General features: G+C 39.8%; 1 protein-coding gene across 2 annotated transcripts; it reads right to left on the bottom strand.

Annotated features, from left to right (window-relative positions):
- Positions 1 to 1,343: 1,343 nt before the first annotated feature.
- Positions 1,344 to 18,571, bottom strand: LOC117481758 (E3 ubiquitin-protein ligase TRIM39-like). 2 transcript variants are annotated; one of them, XM_034129645.1, is made up of 2 exons: positions 18,443 to 18,571; positions 1,344 to 3,736 (listed from the first exon to the last, which is right to left on the bottom strand). In XM_034129645.1, exon 2 carries the CDS (start codon positions 3,732 to 3,734, stop codon positions 2,085 to 2,087), a length of 1,650 nt encoding a protein of 549 aa, XP_033985536.1. In that variant the 5' UTR covers positions 3,735 to 3,736; positions 18,443 to 18,571; the 3' UTR covers positions 1,344 to 2,084. The 2 variants fall into 2 exon arrangements, with proteins under 2 accessions (XP_033985536.1, XP_033985537.1); XM_034129646.1 differs by lacking the exon at positions 18,443 to 18,571 and adding an exon at positions 15,810 to 16,117.
- Between the last annotated feature and the right edge of the window lie 2,806 nt (positions 18,572 to 21,377).

The raw sequence follows: 21,377 nt of genomic DNA, 5'->3' as shown, positions 1-21,377 counted from the left end.
AAAATAAAATAAAAGGCTAATTGCCATGTTTTTTAAAATCTGGCCTGATTTATAGATATAGATCCTTGACATACGGAAACCCATCAAGTTTTCCTTTTGTGTTTTTAAGACTTGTTTCCTGTCAGCTGGAATAACACTGAACACATTACTCACACAAATAAACGGTCCCACATTACCCCAATACTCAGATCTCTTCACTGGCTCCCTGTAGCCTATAGGATCCAGTTCAAAGTCCTCATCCTCACCTACAGAGCTTTGCACGGTCAGACTCCTGCTTATGTGGCTGACCTAATTCATTCCATACATCAGCCCGCCCACTGAGGTCACACATGCTCAATTGACTGTCTGTCCCACGCACTCACCTTAACACTCGCGGTGATCGAGCGTTCGAGGCCGTGGCTCCTAAGCTATGGAACGCTCTGCCCGCTCACCTACGGTCCGCAGACTCTGTTGACTCCTTTATAACAAATTTAAAGACATTCCTTTTTGGGCAGGCGTTTGGGTAACCGGTGCTTGAATTTATTCTATTTTATACTATGTTTTATTGTGTTTTTATTGTGTTTTGGTGCTTTTATGACTTCTTAATCACGTGGCATGTGTGGTCATTTATCATTGTATGATTCCTATGATGTTTTATTGTTTTGTCAAGCACTTTGTGACTTTGTCTGTGAAAAGCGCTTTATAAATAAACTTTACTTACTAACTTACTTACTTAAAAAGACCAGTGACCATAAAATTAATATGTTACTTTTTTTATTTAAAATTGTACTTAATACAAAATATTTAATCCGTTACACATTGAGTTCTTGTTGAGTTCAGTGATTATAAAAATGTGCTGGGAGGGAAATCATTTGAAAAGGCATTTTTCAAAGTATAAAAAAAGGAGGGTTTCGTGTATGCAGGATGAGTTAAAACTGAGAACCTGGGAAGAGGTGTATTCTGGCTTTTGGCCAACCCCCGTTAGTCATGTGACCCTCATCACATTTCAGCCAGTTGTTTCTACCACACACAACAAGCACACATAAGTGTTGACACAATGCAAACAAAAAAGTTTTATACAAATATGGCAAAACTACAGGAAGCAAATGGTAGGGCTTAAGTACAACTGTTATATGCTTATGGTCATTAAATCAAACCCCATTGTTCCTAATATTATTTGTTGGCATTAATACCCTGTAGTTAGCTACTTCCTTGTAAAGAGCAGTTTGTGTCTTTGTGACTCGTAAAAGTGAATGCTATCTCACTGATATCAGCCCCACTGTTTTCTGCTCTACAGCCGTATCCAATCACAGATAGTGGAAACAAACATTTCTTCCTACAAACTCTTCACACAAAAAGCCATCAACTTATTATTTTTTTAATGTGAATTAGCCACAGGAAATGTGTCATGAAATACAAATGATGTGTAAACCAGGCTTTCCTGTTCAGTCTTTAGTGCTGGAGTCCCTGCTTTCTCAGACCAAACATCTAGTTTATTTTACTGTTTTCTTAACTCACAATCACATATTTACAGATGTCTTTGATTCATAAGCCATTTACCAGTAATCAATATAAAACCTGGCATGTAGATATACAAGTTAACAGTTATTAACCAAACAAATGTTAACACAAATGAGGATTTATCATCATTTTACTTTTTATAGCAGTTTAACTATTACACACATTTTATTTAGTACACAGTAGAGGCACGTAATAGGCCTTTCTCTTTAACAAAGCTTTATAACAATTGATTATAAAACGTTTTAATGTTATTATAAATTCTAACTATAGCTTGACAAATTTGGTGTCATTAGAAACAACCTTTTTTTTTAAGTTACAATAAATCTTGTAGCTTTATCCAAAGTTCATATAGATATTCTCCACATGTGTTACGATAAAGTGTTGAAGAGATCATTATTTGATTGTTGAGTAGATGAATGAATCCACTTATGTGTTGTATACAGAATCTAAACAATATGTTAATCAATCACCACATTAAACTTATCTTGTAGAAAATAAGATGGAAACAATACAGTTTTGACTCTAAATATCGATGTTTGTTTCCTTGAATGAAAACAAATCAACACATGAAATAAGATGAGTGATTAGGTGACAGGAGAGATGATCAGAGGTGCAGCGTTTTTATGGCCACATTTAGCACCAGGATAGAAGAATGGGTAGAGTTTCTCAGTGAAGGAGCAGCCAGTAAAGGAGTAGATCAGAGCTGCAGCATCTACGTCATAAAAGGAGACCAGACCCTCCTCATAATCCACAAACACCCCCACCTTCTTAGGCCGAGACTTCAGAGAGAGAAGGACTAGAGGAGCATTAGGAGCTTTGTACTCATTTCCATTGCTCAACCATAAAGTCCAGAAACCCCCCTGAGGGCTCAGGTTGATCACTTCTTTCCTGTTGATCGACCCTCTGGCCACTCCTAAATCCCAGTCGGTCTTTCCTTTAACTTGAACCTCAAAGTAAAATCTGCCTGAAGAGAAACTCTGCTTTCCTAAAACACAAATAGTTTTAGAAATCCTCTCTGGGTTGTCTGGGAGATTCTTTACCACATCACCATCACGGACTTGTTTTCCATCATCAGACAGAATGAGACGGGGATATGCTGTATCAGGATCAAGAGTCACATCCACTGCGTACTTCTGGACCCTCTTCAGTTCAACTTCAAGCAGCTTCTTCATCTCTTTACTGAGTGTCTCCTCCAGCTGAACCACAGCTCTCACCACAGTCCCTTCATATGATGATGGAGGGATGCTGACCTTTGTCCAGTCCTTGGTGGGTGATGGGTGTTGGATGTTTAGGGACTGGACACCCTGGAGAACGTGGAGGTGGTCTTCAGACCGTGAGAGATGCTCAACTTTTGCACTTCTCTTCTTCAGCTGAGAGATTTCCTGTTCCAGCTCTTTGATGAAGTCTTCAGCCTGTTTCATTCTCATTTTCTGCTTCTCTTCTATTGTTTGGATGAACTCATTCAGTTTTTTCTCAACAGACTCCTTCAGAGCAGTGAAGACCTGAACCCCTTCTGCTACCTCTCTGTCTGCATCTTCCTTACTGAGGTCCACTGACCGTTTTACCTCCTGAATCTTCAGTTGTCTCTTCTGGATCATTTCCTCAATTCTAGCCTCTTTCTTTCCCAGCGCTGCCTTCTGCCCTTCATATCCTTCTTTTAGTGGAACCACATCATGCATCTTGTGGTCTGAAACAGTGCAGAGCATACAGACACATGTGTGGTCTGTCTTACAGAACAGCTCCAGAGGTTTATCGTGCTTCGGACACATCCTGTCTTCCAGGTTCTCCACAGGGTCGATCAGCTGATGTCTTTTCAGTCCTGACATTGTCAGATGAGGCTCCAGGTGAGTCTCACAGTAGGAGGTCAGACACACCAGGCAGGACTTCAGGGCCTTCAGTTTGGTTTCAGTGCAGACGTCACAGAAAACTTCTCCTGGTTTGAAGACTTGTTGCTCTGAGCTGCTGCTGCTGCTGCTGCTGGCTTTCTGTTGAGCCGACTGTCTGAACTGAGCTACCATCTCAGAGATGAAAGTGTTAACCCTCAAATCTGGTCTTGTATTAAAAGCCTCTTTACACATGGGACACTGGCACCTGTCACTTGTATCCCAGTGTTGAGTGATGCAGTCTTTACAGAAGTTGTGTCCACATGGTATAGTGACTGGATCAGTGAACAAATCCAGACAGATGGAGCAGAGGAACCGATCTTCAGGTGGCAGATAGCTTGCAGCAGCCATATCTACACACATGTGAAAGTAAAGAAAACACATCAATCATCAATTAATATTATATATTGTTTTAAAGAAGTTTGATACCTACTTGTATTTTTGAATCAGGGTTTTCTGAATGTTGTCTTGCAACCGTGACCATTTAACTCTGACAGGTTCAAGCATGCAACTCTGGCAAACCAACAATGAAAATATAGGTTCATAATAATAATAATTTATTAATTTTATTTTTTTTATTGATAAATAATACTACTCTTCTAACTGTGTGACCATAATTATTGATTTCCTCTAGCTGCTTCACATTAAAAGCCTCCAACTTTTTCTCTTATGGAAAGATTTTATTTTTAAACAGCCAGAGGAAATGGGTAAAAGCATTATGTAGGAAGTTATCAGCTAAATGTAATAAGAGCAGGAAAGCAGAAGTGAATCAAAACTCCTGCCACAGAGATTCAGTTACAAGTAATGTTGTAGTCGAGACAACCTTATCCGAGACCAAGACATTACCAAGACCGGAGAGTAGCAAGACCAAGACTTGAAGAGGTCGAGACAGAGTCAAGACCGGAACCAGACTACTGTGAATCCAACACTACATGATACACTTACAATACCATGTGTAAGATACCATAGTCAATTTGATCTGAAAGATCCACATCATCATAAAAAGACACATATACGTAAGATATAAATTCAACGTCATCATATTTATTCACAAAGTTATCCTTTTCATATAAAAACAGTAACATAGTAAGAATATAATGGCACAATTCCACTGCAGCGCGTAGCACGGTTTAAGCGTGCCGTGCCAAACCCGCCCCATTCTTTGTTGCGTTTCCACTAGGGGTAGTTCCGGCTAATGGGTACTTTTTCACAGTTTTTCTGGCCCTCCAAAATCGTGGTTCTTTCCGGGCCAACAACCGGGCTGAATATGCTAAACTAGTGAGAGAATCGCTGGCAAGGGGGCTACAACTACAACAAAATGAACATATTTTACCGTGATTTAATTGTAATACACATTTCAAAATGATGCCGAAGTATCAACATACTGATACCGGTTAGTAAAAACCATGAATTAATGCTTTGACAAGTCTGCAGACGGCAGGCGAAAAACCTTTTAAAATGCTTGTTTTCTGAATGGAGATCGGCTAAGCTAACGTTGTATATGCTCCAACCGTCCACACTCACAACAACGGCATATACAAACATAAATAAACCAGCGACTGTATCCGCCATGACACAGACAGTCTGTGGTTTGTACTGTTTTAACTTTTGTCTAGTTTCTGAACAGATATGAGGAGCTGTGAGCTCTGAGTGCTAACATCTAACGGCTGATGTTGATTTTGTGGCTCGCATTGAAGATGACGTCACGGCTCCGCCTACACTGCGTTACTATAGTTACAGCCCCAGCTACTAAACTGTAATGGAAACGCAGCATAAAGTGAGCCTGGCCTACCAAGGCCTAACTATACCGTACTAAGTGCAAGGCTGCCATGCGCCATTAGGGTGTGTTTTGCTCCGCTCACCGTTCCGTCACAGCGGGTGGAGCCCTGCAGTGGAAATGCGCCATAAAACATCATAATATAAATGTTACGGTATATAGGTCTAAGCAACAAACCAAAGACAACCAACCAGGACCCTTAGTATACACACACACACACCCCTTAAGCAAAGAAAATATATTTCCCCATATATTAACTGTCAATATATTACATTATTTAGTGTTCTGATTCACTGGTTAATTGAAAATATTTAATAAAGTAAATCTTGCTGTTGGCTACACCAACTGATACTGATTAATAATCAACAGGAACAAAATATATATTCTTATCTACAAAATATATTGAAGATATATAGAATAATATATTGTGTTAATATATTACAATATATGGGATAATATATCAGTAATTGCCGATTACTGATATATTGAGTAATATATGTAAATATTAGGGCTGTCAGTCGATTAAAATATTTAATCGCGATTAATCGCATGATTGTCCATAGTTAATCGCGATTAATCGCAAATTAATCGCACATTTTTTATCTGTTCTAAATGTACCTTAGAGGGATATTTTTCAAGTTTTTAATACTCTTATCAACATATGAGTGGACAAATATGCTTTATATGTTTGTTTATTATCATTTGAACAATGACAAATATTCTCATGAATATTAAACACAACAACCTCTGAACATTACAAATATTCGCCTCAATTCAACCTGGAACCTCTCTCATACAATAATACTGTGTGTGTGTGTGTGTGTGTGTGTGTGTGTGTGTGTGTGTGTGTGTGTGTGTTCACACCTCATACATTGGAGCTATGTGCCGCTCAAGGCATATATGCTCGAACGTGTGCTGCCTGGACGCTGTAATCATGTAGCGCGTACTATCCGTGCTGAGTGCGCTGACTTTTCGTACAATGTCCCACTGTCTGGCTACCTGCATAAAGTCAAGAGCTCGGCGCAGTTGTCGGCGAAATGTCATTGAAACAGCTCCTTATATCCGTTAGCGCAGCTAGCTAGCACCAGATGCTAACAACAACAACACGTAAGGTGTGCCTCGCTTGCGCGAGTCGCGCCACACATACACACTCCCTCCCGGTCCTCCCGATGGCCAGTCCGGGCCTGCCGGTGAGCGTGGAAGTGTGGTCTGCCACAAGCGGGCGGCAGGAGCGGGGCTGTCAGCATCAGCATGTAGATGGTATTTTAAACTCGATGCGCTCTGAAACTACGGGGCGGCCGAGGACAAAAAATACACATGCGTTAATCGCGTTAAAATAATTAGTGGCGTTAATTTTTTTTTGCGTTAACGCGTTATTAACGCGTTAACTTGACAGCCCTAGTAAATATATATAATATATTGGTTGTGTATATATGTGAACATACATTTACTATATATTAAAATGTATATGGGGACATGTATGTACTATATATTCAGATTGATATGGGGACATGTATGTACTATATATTCACAATTATATGGGGACATGTATGTACTATATATATTCAGATTTATATGGGGACATGTATGCACTATATATTCAGATTCATAAAAAACCATGTACGTACCATATATTCCGAACATGAGTGCAATATATATGTTCACAATTATGAGGAGAAATGCATGTTCTGATAAAAAAAATCACGATTACAACAAAATCGTAATTGTAATAACCACTGCAATATGTAATAATATATTTCAAAATGTGGCTCCATGTATTACATATTTGCATTTAACTTGTTTATTACATAATGGGCGAATTATTACAAAAGGAGGTGTTATTACTAGGGCTGTCAGTCGATTAAAATATTTAATCGCGATTAATCGCATGATTGTCCATAGTTAATCGCGATTAATCGCAAATTAATCGCACATTTTTTATCTGTTCTAAATGTACCTTAGAGGGATATCTTTCAAGTTTTTAATACTCTTATCAACATATGAGTGGACAAATATGCTTTATATGTTTGTTCATTATCATTTGAACAATGACAAATATTCTCATGAATATTAAACACAACAACCTGAACATTACAAATATTCGCCTCAATTCAACCTGGAACCCCTCTCATACAATAATACTGTGTGTGTGTGTGTGTGTGTGTGTGTGTGTGTGTGTGTGTGTGTGTGTGTGTGTGTGTGTGTGTGTGTGTGTGTGTGTGTGTGTGTGTGAGATCGTTGGAGCTATGTGCAGCTCAAGGCATAAATGCTCGAATGGGAGCTGCCTGGACGCTGCAATCATGTTGCGCGCACTATCCGTGCTGAGTGTGCTGACTTTTCGTACAATGTCCCACTGTCTGGCTACCTGCATAAAGTCAAGTGCTCGGCGCAGTTGTCGGCGAAATGTCATTGAAACAGCTCATTATATTCGTTAGCGCAGCTAGCTAGCACCAGATGCTAACAACAACAACACGTAAGGTGTGCCTCGCTCGCGAGTCGCCCCACACATACACACTCCCTCCCGGTCCTCCAGATGGCCAGTCCGGGCCTGCCGGTGAGCGTGGAAGTGTGGTCTGCCACAAGCGGGCAGCAGGAGCGGGGCTGTCAGCATCAGCTTGTCGATGGTATTTTACACTCGATGCGCTCTGAAACTACGGGGCGGCCGAGGACAAAAAATACACATGCGTTAATCGCGTTAAAATAATTAGTGGCGTTAATTTTTTTTTGCGTTAACGCGTTATTAACGCGTTAACTTGACAGCCCTAGTTATTACATAATGAAGGGAAAATATATTACATTTTGTATAGGTATAGTTAATAAATGATGCATTGTTATTTCATACAGGGCCAAAAAGAGCAGTCTGTTATCCTATTTAACAATCTTGTTTTTTGTTTCACCTGGTGACAACTTTAAACATGAGCTGATCACTCATTAAAACAAGGTCCGGAACAGGGCCAAAAAAAAAGTCTTGTACCCTATTTAATCGTCCATCTTGTTTTTTCGCTTCACCTGGTGCCTTAACTCACAAATTCTTGTGTTAATGGATTTTCTTATATCTGATGTCTTGGTCCCTGGATGGTGGTTTACTACAGCATCTGTGGAACAGAACAATTACAAATAATTACAAGTTCACAAAAGACAGCAGGAATTATAACAATATCCATAATATCTATATTAACCTGTTAAGCCCTGAGCCTGTTTTTCAGGTCTCAGGCTCGAAAATGACATTCCCAGAACAAATGACCATATCTTCCCTTCTAAAAGGGTTAAATTAATAATCTTTTTTCTCAAAGTAATGATAAACCTGTGAGTTGGATGTAGAAAAGTCAGAATCAATATAGATGTTTTTTTATTTTAAAGAAAATTCAGATTGAACATAGTAAAAAACTGTAAATTATCGTGTCCGTCCAAACATTCTTTTTTACTTATAGTGAAAACTACCCTTGGATGATGGGTTAGTAGACTAAAAGCTTTAGGAATCCAAAGTACAACATATAATAAGTACCCTGTATCAAGATTGATGCAAAACAAGTGAAATCTGACCTTATTAGAGAGATTAGCAAAATAAACCCACTTCTGGGGTCATTTGGGTGGATTTTTCATATCTCTGGCCCCCCTTTGTCGATTTTGACGAATGAAATCTCTTTCTGACCGTTAGAGCCAATAGAATCGAAGGGGAATTTCCCCACACACACACATGGTAAAAAAAAGGTGGGGGCTTCGCGCATGCAGTTTTGCATCAGAGCGAACCTATCTCTAGCTCTGACATCTGGAAACGGAAAAGCAGTTTTATTGCTTATGGATTATCAGAAATTATTTCAAAGGGACACAGACACATTGGATTAACCTATGGATTAACTTCAGCAGCGTTTTTATCATTTTAATGCCATTGAAGACCACTTTTGACCAGACTACGACACAGGTAAGCCATGTTAGCGTTTTTAGCTACCTAGCGCCACATGTTTTGATGTCTGTTTTTGTTTATAAAGTCGTGAGTTCGTATCATAGAGTGATAATGTATGTAACCATCGATTCTGTGTCATCTCACGATCAGATCGATGGGTTGGATGTGCAGAAAAGATAAATAATAAGGTTTTATGAGTGAGTTTCGGTGCAGTAAATCTGTTAGCATTTTTCGCTCGTTGCTAATTCAGAGGCTCAGCGTTAGCATTGTGGGTTTTAAAAAAAAAAAAAAAAAAAAAGATCAGTTGGATGAGTTTCTTCCCGTTACATGGATATAAAACATTCATAGTTTATTAAATGAACATGCCCTCAGGACACTGTTTCCTGCAAGATGTTGCGGGAGGGCCCCGGTACCGGGGTCTCTCGGGATTAACAGGTTAAAGCATGGGCTGGCTTGGTGAATAATGTGGGAATGCAAATAGTGGAAGAATAGGCTTTGTACATTTTCGTCTGAGTGTGGCGCTACTGGTTGGTATATTTTATGGAATTTGGACCAAGCATCTGCATCTGTAACAGTTCTGTTTAAAACTTTTTAAAATGTAATTGCATTCATCTTTAAAAGACTACTTTTATTGAATGAGAGTTTTACCTAGCACAATGAGCCTGGGGTGGTGGGAAGGGAGAACTGGGCCTCGGCATCGGCAGGAGTTGTAGTCGCCTATGAGTATTAGAATTTAGATGAACAAAGGCATAGAAAAACCTTGAAATATGTACTGACACAAAGCTACAACCCTCGATTTTGTAAGTAGTAGTAGTAAATACATACGTATATACAATATACAACAATACGCATAGTGCAATTAGCAGTACCAGTAATAAAATAACTGAATAAATAACTAAGCTGAATAGTGAATAAAGTGATATGTGAAAAGTAAAATTACAGTGAAATGAAATGACAGTGCGTTCCTCACCACTGCGATCTGGCTCCTCTGTCCTCTTGACTTGTGGTTCTGCAGGCTTAGTTCGACCTAGGAATTTCAACAATGCTCCTGTAAAATATATAGTTATAGTATTATGTGTCAACATTAAAATAACATACATTGGAGAGCAAAATGTCAAATTCCATTGACTGTAGGCTACATATTATCCACACAATTGTCAGCAGGGGTAATAACAACTAAAATGTGAGCTAACTTGAATGCATTAGTCCACAACACATAGCCTAATGTGATGCCCCTGTGGGTTCATCAGTAGAGAGGGTGTGGCTGTTCTGTCTGTGCTGCATTGGCTCCAGTGATTGCATTAACTCAGGGCACCTGGGTCTGGTGTCCTGCAGCTATTTAAAACCTCTCTCTCTGGCTCTGTTTTCTCCTACAGGCACCCGGCTCTGATGAGAATACACAGTACTTGATTTGAATTGTGTATGCAAATAAACACCTTTTTCTACCTGCTCAGAGCACATGGCGTCATTGAGCAGCTGAGTAGTTGATATGGTCCAGCTGTGTGCTGGCTTGGCGCTGCTATTTGGGGGACACATGTTTTTTGGGTTTCAGGAAGCTTTAGTGTCGTCAGGTTTTGTGTGCCAATCAGAAGGTAAGATGTTGCTGCTTGTTACGCTTTTGTAAAGAGTTTTCCCCGCTAGGCTTAAGTGGCGTTTCCCCTTGGGTTGCGTCAGTTTGTTTTTTTCATAGTGTTGTGGCGACGTGGTTAGTGTCAGCTGTTTTCGGACAGCTGTCTCGGGGGCACATCCGCGTGATTTCTTGGTGTTACCTGCGTGCAGGTCGCTCCATAACTCCGCCGGGTTCCAGTGCGTAATTACCCCCCGCAAGCCACATGAAGACTAGGGGAGATTAGTAAGATTTTGGTTAGGCAGTTAGGGGGAAAATTCTCTGTTGGGTTTTGTCTTTTGCCCATGCGTGTTGGCAGTTTAATACTTTGCTTTCTGATTGGGTATAGGTAATATATTATGGCTTTTTTGTCTGCGTTTGTGGATGCGCCCTCAGTGTCTTTCTTAGATGATTGCCAGAAGGCGCAGTTGGTCGAAATAGCAGAGCATTATACAATTGCTGTTGTAGGGAGCAAGCGGAAACATGAGATTAAAGCTGTCATCGTGTCATCTTTGTTTGAGTAGGGGGTGTTGCAGAAGAGTGAGTCTGGTGCGGCAGGGGTCGTGCCGGTAGTGGTTCAGACAGCTGGTTTGACGTTCGAGCAGCAAAAGGAGCTTTTGGCCATGCAGTTTAATCAGGAGAAGTTGCAGTTGGAGTTGAGGTTGGAGCAGGAGAAGTTGAGGTTGGAGCAGGAGAGGTTGCAGTTGGAGTTGAGGTTGGAGCAGGAGAGGTTGGAGTTGAGGGGTCAGCAGCAGGAGGTAGAGAAGCGTTTAGAGGTGGAGAAGGTGCTGGAGGTGGAAAAGATGAAATGTGAGGTGGAATATGCTAGATTACGGCTGATTGGAGAGGGCAAGCTTTCTCCGGTGGAGGATGGTTCTGATAGGTCGGCATCAGGTAGTGGCGATATTATTTCTTACTTGCGGTTAGTGCCAAAGTTTAATGAGCGTGACCCTGAACATTTGTTTACTCTGTTTGAACGCATAGCAGAGGCAAGAAACTGGTCAGATTCGGACAGAGTGCTGTTACTTCAGTGTGTACTCACTGGGCGAGCACAGGAGGCCTATTCAGCTGTTTGTGGCGAAAATGCTTTGGACTAAGCTAGAGTAAAATCAGCAGTGTTAAAATCATACGAACTGGTTCCTGAAGCGTATCGTCAAAGGTTCAGAAGTTGGGTCAAGGGGGATAAGCAGACACATGTGGAGTTTATCTGTGATTTGACTTCTCATTTTCAGCGGTGGTGCGCGGCAGCAAAGGTTGCCAGTTTTGACAGTCTTTGTGAACTCATTGTATTCGAACAATTTAAAGATGTTATCCCTCAGCGTGTGGCCACTTATGTAAATGAGCAGAAACCTTCCACCGCGCTTAGAGCTGCTGAATTAGCGGATGATTTTGTGTTGACGCATAAGAGCAGTTTTACTGAGAAGTGTTCTAGGGGTGATTGGAGACGTGGAGAAGATGGTGGCTATTCCCGCGGTGGTGCAAGGTTTTCACCAGGCTCCTCCCGTAGATTTGCAGGTCCGGGGCGATCCGAGGGCGCCAGAGTGGGCCAATGTCATTATTGCCGAGAAGAGGGTCATTGGAAGGAGCAGTGTCCGTTGCTGGAACCTGAGGGGAAGCCTCGTTTTTCAACACATGCTCCAGCCATGTGTTGTTCTGCCGTTTTGGTTAAAAAGCCGCAGGGTGTAGGATCGGGCATGGTGCCTGATAGGAAGCTGGTTTGTGCCGACTTGGATGTGGGTTCTGTTTTTCAGCCGTTTATAACGGAAGCCGTTGTATCAGTAGTTGGTAGTGACAAGTATGTTCCAATTAAGGTGTTGCGTGACACAGCAGCTAGATACTCATTTATTGTTGAGTCAGTATTGCCTTTGTGCTGATGAGGGGCATGGAGATGGGCTTGATTCCTGTGCAACGTCATACAATATTGCTGGATTGTGAGCTGGTACGGGGAGTTGTGTCTGTTGGCGTGCGTTCCGCGTTGCCACTTGATGGGGTACAGATGATTTTGGGCAACGATCTTGCTGGTAGTGCTGTATGGGCAGGTGTGCCACCGCCTGTGGTGGTTTCCAGGCCGTTGGCATCTGTGGAGCCAGATGAGAGCGGTTTGCAATTTCCAAGTGTGTTTCCAATTTATACTGTTACGCGTGCGCAGAGCCGTAGGATGTCTACTGACCTACCTGTTTCGGAGTGTAGAAAAAGTGGTCCAACACGGTCCTTTGACTTTGAGATCGAGACAAAGAAGAAGAAGAGGAGGCCGAAGAAGAGGAGGCAGAAGGAGGTCGGCGCGCCCAAGAGGCCAATGAGCGCCTACATGCTGTGGCTCAACGCCAGCCAACCCAAGGAGGAGTGGGACATAAAGGCAGTGGAGGCGAAGAAGCAGTACGAAATCGCAAGGCAAGAGTTCAAAGACAGCGGCGGAGGGGGAGCGTCCTCCAGTCCTAAGAAGGAAAGTAAAAAAGCTGGAGTTAAGAAGAAGGATGTTGGGTTGTCGTGGACCACTTTGGGGCCCCGTCTTAAGGGGGGGGCTGTGATGCCCCTGTGGGTTCATCAGTAGAGAGGGTGTGGCTGTTCTGTCTGTGCTGCATTGGCTGCAGTGATTGCATTGATTGCATTAACTCAGGGCACCTGGGTCTGGTGTCCTGCAGCTATTTAAAGCCTCTCTGCTCCTCTCTGTGCTGGCTCTGTTTTCTCCTACAGGCACCCGGCTCTGATGAGTATACACAGTACTTGATTTGAATTGTTTATGCAAATAAACACCTTTTTCTACCCGTTGACATGTTGTGTCTCCTTTTTGTTGTGGCCTTTTGAGCCAGGTCGCAACACTAATGTTAGCCTACATAGTTACTAACATCAGAAGACATAGACTAACTGTGGTTACATTACTTAACTAGCTAGCTACAGCAACAGAAAATATGTTCATTCATCATCTTCACCAGTCAGAAAATGTCCGTTAGCCGCGATGCAAATTTCCGCTATGTTAAACTCCATTGACTTATGCTAAAAATGTTAGCGATCTAAAAGTCTGATATTTTTGGCTGTTTTGGGTCGACTTCAGTTGACTGTAACATCGAAAATCTTCGAATTGAATGTTCACAAAGCTGCGGACCGGTTATACACTTATACACAAGGGAACTAACATAGCTAATTTAGCTAACGTTAGCTAATTTAGCTAACGTTAGCTAATGTAGCTGTTGTAGTGCCGAGAGACGGGACCTACGGATTAAGCAACTAGACTACTTGTAGAGTACATGCAGAATTATTTCAATTTAAAATAGTTTTAAATGCTCACACACATACCTGACTCTCGTGCTGTATTTTCCTCGCGTTTCTTTTTAATTTTCCGTTTCGAAGCACCTGATGAATGCTTTCTCTTTGACAGCGCCATCATCAACAGACAGAGCAACGCACATTTGAATCTGCAAATAAGATCAATCTATTGCTGGAGAGGGGGGGCCTCCCCGAAATCTGTGAGATTGATTGGTGATGATCACTGGCACGTAATGTGTCCAATGAGAACGTTAACACGTTTTAGAGAGTTATAAAAAATATTTAGCGAAGACGGAGGTCAGTTTTGGAGAGCGGAAAACTACATTACCCATGATCCTCAGCCACTGTCAGCGCATTCGATTACTGTTTGGGCTTACTGCCGTGGATGGGCTGCATTCCACTCCAAATAGCCGGTCGGCCATAACCTGAATCCAAACGCCAGCTGTTTTATGGATTCTCATTTAATTTCCAAGAATATCTCAATACTGGGTTATTTCCAATTTCAAAATAAACATACATATTAAACAAATAGAAATAAGAAGTACGTATATTATAGTATATTCAAGAATGAAAAAATATGTGCATATATATATATAAATATGCATATATATATGCATATATATAAATATGCATATATATATACATATAAATATGCATATATATATATGCATATATATGCGTGCATTTATGTGTGTGTCTGTATATATTTATGAACTGTATATTATTTTCCATCATTCAATGGACAATGGAGTATTTGTACTTTTTTTATATATACCATCAAACATATCTTCATATATAAAGTGGGTAACTATACAAAACGAAGTGAGATAACTGTTTATGAATATCTGTTCAACTTTATGTAAACTCATGAAAGATAAATGAGTGTTTCAATAAAACTATTACATTTACAAATGTATAGTGCAGTTTTTGTTTTCATTGCAATATATTTTTTTATATGTATCAATATATAGCCATACATGGTCCATGCATATATTGCAATATATTAAAAAATATAAGGACTACTTTCCCATATATAGAAATGTATGATCCAGTATATTGTATTATATTTTCCAATATATTTTTGTCTCATAACACACACACACACACACACACACACACACACACACACACACACACACACACACACACACATGCACATTCTCTCTCTCTCTCTCTCTCTCTCTCCCTCCCCCTCCCTCCCTCTCTCTCACACACACACTCAGTAGTTTGCGGTCAGTGAAAGCCCCATAAGCCCCACGTACACACACACACATTTTGTGACATCTTCACTGCAAGACCGTTTGAGTGTAGCAGCTGGTATAAACCAGTGCCGTGTTAACAAACATTGCGTCGCATGAGGGCAAAGATTCGGAGTCATCTGAAGTCACGTTATTGGTTGAATTTTTTAAAAGGGGCGTTTTACATCCAATCACATCCACAGCAACAGCCTTGGTCTCGACCATGGATGTATAATAAGAACGGTCTCGACTGGTCTTGACATAAAATCTTGTGACCTATAGGTCCGAGACCGAGACAAGACTGAGACCAAATGCGGTCGATTTCGAGACAAGACCAAGACCGTTAAAAAGTGGTCTCAAGACCAAGACCGGTCTCGAGTACTACAACACTAGTTATAAGTTACTAAATCAGAATCAGAACCTTTATTAGTCCCACAGAGGGGACATTTACAAAGTACTAAGAGCTGATACAAAGAGACTGTTTAAGCTGTTTAAAGTGGACTCTATATCATATAAATGGTTATGTTGTTAGAGAAAAACAAGATGGACGTAAAGGGTAGAGTTTTCGTCTGAGTAGAGCTGATGTTTTGTGTTAATCCTGCTTGTTGAAAGTGTAAATATAATCAGATGTACTCACCAGTGTTTGACAGAGACTCTGCTGTGTTGTTGAGGAAGATCTGATGAACTCAGTTTGTATTTTCTTTAGACAGAAACAGAGACTAGTCTCGACTGCAGTGTGGCTGCCTCTCTGACTAACTTAACATTCGTTTCCTGAGTGTGTCGTGTAAGCTCTCCTCTTTCCAGTGTTGTTCCTCCTCTCACTGTCTGCTGGTTTGTTCCCTCCCTCTTATCAACAAGGTTTTCTCTGATAGTTAGGGAGCAAAGGTTCTCCTTCACAGGTGTGTCAAGCCGTTTCTTATCTTTATTATGATCAAGTTTTACTTTAATCAGAAGAGTTCAGTTACATTTATTGGACACACATGTCAGTTAAATGTCATGGATGACATAATCCACATCCATACAACAAGTACAATATGTATCCACTCTAAAACAGAAATCTATATACAATCAAATAAACTAAAGGCCTTTTAGACATTGAATATGTAACATTAGTGGTCATGATAGCAAGGAAGAAGAGTGTTTTCTCTCAGGCAGCATCCCTTATGGATTATTATGGCATTTTGTTGCCTGAATTAAAGCAATCATGTTATCCTGTTCTCTTGTGAGATATTGGGTCTCAATATATGATGCTGAAACATAACAACATGTTAAATGTCCTCAATGCACTGTATAAAAAAAAGAGAGAGAGACGGTAGAGAAAAGTTATCTGCCAGTGATTGGACCTCTTAAATCAAGGTTACTTTAAATATTAAAGGAGCAGTTAAAGCCATGAACAAAATACAAATCTTGCTGTTTTACAGGAAGTTGTTAAATCCATTTCTTGGTTTTTAATTTTGACTTTTATGTGTCTCTGTCGCAGGAAGGAGAAAGCAGCAGGTAGCCACAGAGAGGGCGGGCATGGCCAAGGTGAGCACAAACAGTCCTTTTCGTGTTGTAACGCTTCCTCTTATCTCCTGCCAATCATTTACAGTGTGCTTCATAGTAAGCGGGAAATTGTTAAGTTGCAAAATATATACAAATATTTCTTAGTTTCTCAAATATATAAAACATTTTACCTGAGGAAATCTCTGTGCAAACATCTCTGTATATTATTTACCATATTATTGTTGTTGTTGTTATTGTTGTTGTTATATCACTGATATTTAGTTTTTCTCTTTGAAACTTATAAATTCAAGAATTCCATAAAAATACAATCCATAATTCAGATTATGTACCAACATTCATTATTATTATTATTGTAGATATTATTATCAGTAGTGTTATTAGTATTAGTATGATAAAAGTTATTCTAATACAATTATTATTATTATTATTGTATTAGAAAAAATATATTATTTAATTATTATTAGTATGTATATAATAATAATAATATATTTAATTTAATTTTTGTAATCATTATTATTTAATTATAATAATAATATTTTAGTAGAATTGGTAAACACTATTTTTATGTTTTTATATTAAAAGCAGAACCTCTTTACTTCCTGTATTAGTCTTTTATTTTATATTATATTATGATGTATCTAGTCTATATTGTGTTGCATTGTTGGAGGAGCCTGATCTCTATGGTTTCCCTTGCCAAAGCTGTGCTGTATCGAGTGTGCATTTCACAATAAGCGTTTGCATCTTGAAAAGTACGAGTGGCTCACAGATCAGATCTGATTATTGACCAATCAGAAACAGTTTGACTTCCTGCTGCTGACTGCTGTTTGTCCCGCAGCTCCCCGACCTGAAGGACGCTGAGGCGGTGCAGAAGTTCTTCCTGGAGGAGATCCAGCTGGAGGAGGAGCTGCTGGCTCAGGGTAACACACACACACACACACACACACACACACACACACACACACACACACACACACACACACACACACACACACACACACACGCACACACACACACACACACACACACACACACACACATTCTCTCTCTCTCTCTCTATCTCTCTATCTCTCTCTCCCTCCCCCTCCCTCCCTCTCTCTCACACACACACTCAGTAGTTTGCGGTCAGTGAAAGCCCCATAAGCCCCACGTACACACACACACATTTTGTGACATCTTCACTGCAAGACCGTTTGAGTGTAGCAGTTGGTATAAACCAGTGCCGTGTTAACACACATTGCGTCGCATGAGGGCAAAGATTCGGAGTCACGTGAAGTCACGTTATTAGTTGAATTTCTTAAAAGGGGCGTTTTACATCCAATCACATCCACAGCAACAGCCTTGGTCTCGACCATGGATGTATAATAAGAACGGTCTCGACTGGTCTTGACATAAAATCTCGTGACCTATAGGTCCGAGACCGAGACAAGACTGAGACCAAATGCGGTCGATTTCGAGACAAGACCAAGACCGTTAAAAAGTGGTCTCAAGACCAAGACCGGTCTCGAGTACTACAACACTAGTTATAAATTACTAAATCAGAATCAGAACCTTTATTAGTCCCACAGAGGGGACATTTACAAAGTACTAAGAGCTGATACAAAGAGACTGTTTAAGCTGTTTAAAGTGGACTCTATATCATATAAATGGTTATGTTGTTAGAGAAAAACAAGATGGACGTAAAGGGTGGAGTTTTCACCTGAGTAGAGCTGAAGTTTTGTGTTAATCCTGCTTGTTTAAAGTGTAAATATAATCAGATGTACTCACCAGTGTTTGACAGAGACTCTGCTGTGTTGTTGAGAAAGATCTGATGAACTCAGTTTGTATTTTCTTTAGACAGAAACAGAGACTAGTCTCGACTGCAGTGTGGCTGCCTCTCTGACTAACTTAACATTCGTTTCCTGAGTGTGTCGTGGAAGCTCTCCTCTTCCCAGTGTTGTTCCTCCTCTCACTGTCTGCTGGTTTGTTCCCTCCCTCTGATCAACAAGGTTTTCTCTGATAGTTAGGGAGCAAAGGTTCTCCTTCACAGGTGTGTCAAGCCGTTTCTTATCTTTATTATGATCAAGTTTTACTTTAATCAGAAGAGTTCAGTTACATTTATTGGACACACATGTCAGTTAAATGTCATGGATGACATAATCCACATCCATACAACAAGTACAATATGTATCCACTCTAAAACAGAAATCTATATACAATCAAATAAACTAAAGGCCTTTTAGACATTGAATATGTAACATTAGTGGTCATGATAGCAAGGAAGAAGAGTGTTTTCTCTCAGGCAGCATCCCTTATGGATTATTATGGCATTTTGTTGCCTGAATTAAAGCAATCATGTTATCCTGTTCTCTCGTGAGATATTGGGTCTCAATATATGATGCTGAAACATAACAACATGTTAAATGTCCTGAATGCACTGTATAAAAAAAAAAGAGAGAGACGGTAGAGAAAAGTTATCTGCCAGTGATTGGACCTCTTAAATCAAGGTTACTTTAAATATTAAAGGAGCAGTTAAAGCCATGAACAAAATACAAATCTTGCTGTTTTACAGGAAGTTGTTAAATCCATTTCTTGGTTTTTAATTTTGACTTTTATGTGTCTCTGTCGCAGGAAGGAGAAAGCAGCAGGTAGCCACAGAGAGGGCGGGCATGGCAAAGGTGAGCACAAACAGTCCTTTTCGTGTTGTAACGCTTCCTCTTATCTCCTGCCAATCATTTACAGTGTGCTTCATAGTAAGCGGGAAATTGTTAAGTTGCAAAATATATACAAATATTTCTTAGTTTCTCAAATATATAAAACATTTTACCTGAGGAAATCTCTGTGCAAACATCTCTGTATATTATTTACCATATTATTGTTGTTGTTGTTGTTATATCACTGATATTTAGTTTTTCTCTTTGAAACTTATAAATTCAAGAATTCCATAAAAATACAATCCATAATTCAGATGATGTGACAACATTAATTATTATTATTATTGTAGTTATTATGTAGTGTTATTAGTATTAGTATGATACAAGTTATTCTAATACAATTATTATTATTATTATTATTATTATTGTATTCGAAAAAATATATTATTTAATTATTATTATTATGTATATAATAATAATAATATATTTAATTTAATTTTTGTAATTATTATTATTTAATTATAATAATAATATTTTACTATAATTGGTAAACACTATTTTTAGGTTTTATTTTAAAAGCTTTACTTCCTGAATTAGTCTTTTATTTTATATTATATTATGATTGATCTAGTCTATATTGTGTTGCATTGTTGGAGGAGCCTGATCTCTATGGTTTCCCTTGCCAAAGCTGCACTGTATTGAGTGTGCATTTCACAATAAGCGTTTGCATCTTGAAAATTACGAGTGGCTCACAGATCAGATCTGATTATTGACCAATCAGAAACACTTTGACTTCCTGTTGCTGTTTGTCCCGCAGCTCCCCGACCTGAAGGATGCTGAGGCGGTGCAGAAGTTCTTCCTGGAGGAGATCCAGCTGGGGGAGGAGCTGCTGGCTCAGGGTAACACACACACACACACACACACACACACACACACACACACACACACACACACACACACACACACACACACACACACACACACACACACACACACACACACACACACACACACACACACACACACACACACACACACAACACACACACACACACACACACACACACACACACAGGTGTTGCAGCAGACTCTGCCTCCACCCGTCTTCCAGATGCTGCTCACCAAACTGTCCAGCATCAGCCAGGTAGCACAACTCTTACAAACAATCAAACTGCTGCTGTTGCACCAGGTATCACACATTGCTGCTGGGATAAGGTGCTTTGTCTAGGCAAGAATTTTAGCTGTGCAGTTTATTTTCTTAGGTTTCATCAATTAAAAGAAAAAGGAATAATGTTCTTACATCTTCTCTTGCCTTGGTAAAAAAAACATATTCTATTTCTCCACATGTCTACGTATAAACACCTAATCCCCCGTTTCCACCTTCAAACGAAAAAATAAACAAATACTCAAATTAACTAAATAAATTACTCTAAATCTAATTTTTCTATATTAATATGTTTAACTATTAAATACAAAAAAAAGTATAAATAGCTCCGACACTGTTTTTGGATCTCCATTAATCTTCCTGTTCACAAAGCATTAAAAAAAACATTATAAGGATTTTAGCCTTACAAGACCATTTACATGCACTAAAACCTATAGAACACTACAGGAGAGGGAAAACCCCTAAAAGCATACTTCCCTCACTAATTAAAGTTCAAAAATCTGTATAAAATATAAAACAAAAACACTTCCCTGACTCTGCATCTTCATCCTGATTGGTTACTTCCTCTCTGTTAACGCTTGTTGTTTCCTGTCCTTCAGCGTATCGTGAGTGCACAGAGTCTGAGCGAGGACGATATAGAATGAGAGGATCGAAAGGAAACAACCCTTCTTCCTCTTCATCCTCCTCCTCTTCCTCATGTGGACCCCTCCTCTCATGACGACCTGCCAACGCCTCGGCCTCCATCACTCAGGCCGACGTCCATAACTTCCCATCAACGTGTCCTCTAGGGAATTAGTTTTTTATTCCAGCTTTAACCATGACAGTAGTGCCTGTTTGTTTTTTTACTTAAATTACCTGTTTTGGGGTATGAAGAGTTTCCTTATCATAACTGCCAGAGAATTAT

The sequence above is a fragment of the Trematomus bernacchii genome, unplaced genomic scaffold (assembly GCF_902827165.1).
Source record: "Trematomus bernacchii unplaced genomic scaffold, fTreBer1.1, whole genome shotgun sequence".
Taxonomy (NCBI): Eukaryota; Metazoa; Chordata; class Actinopteri; order Perciformes; family Nototheniidae; genus Trematomus; species Trematomus bernacchii.
The sequence above is the reverse complement of the archived record's forward strand: the minus strand, read 5'-3'. Positions and strand labels throughout refer to the sequence as shown.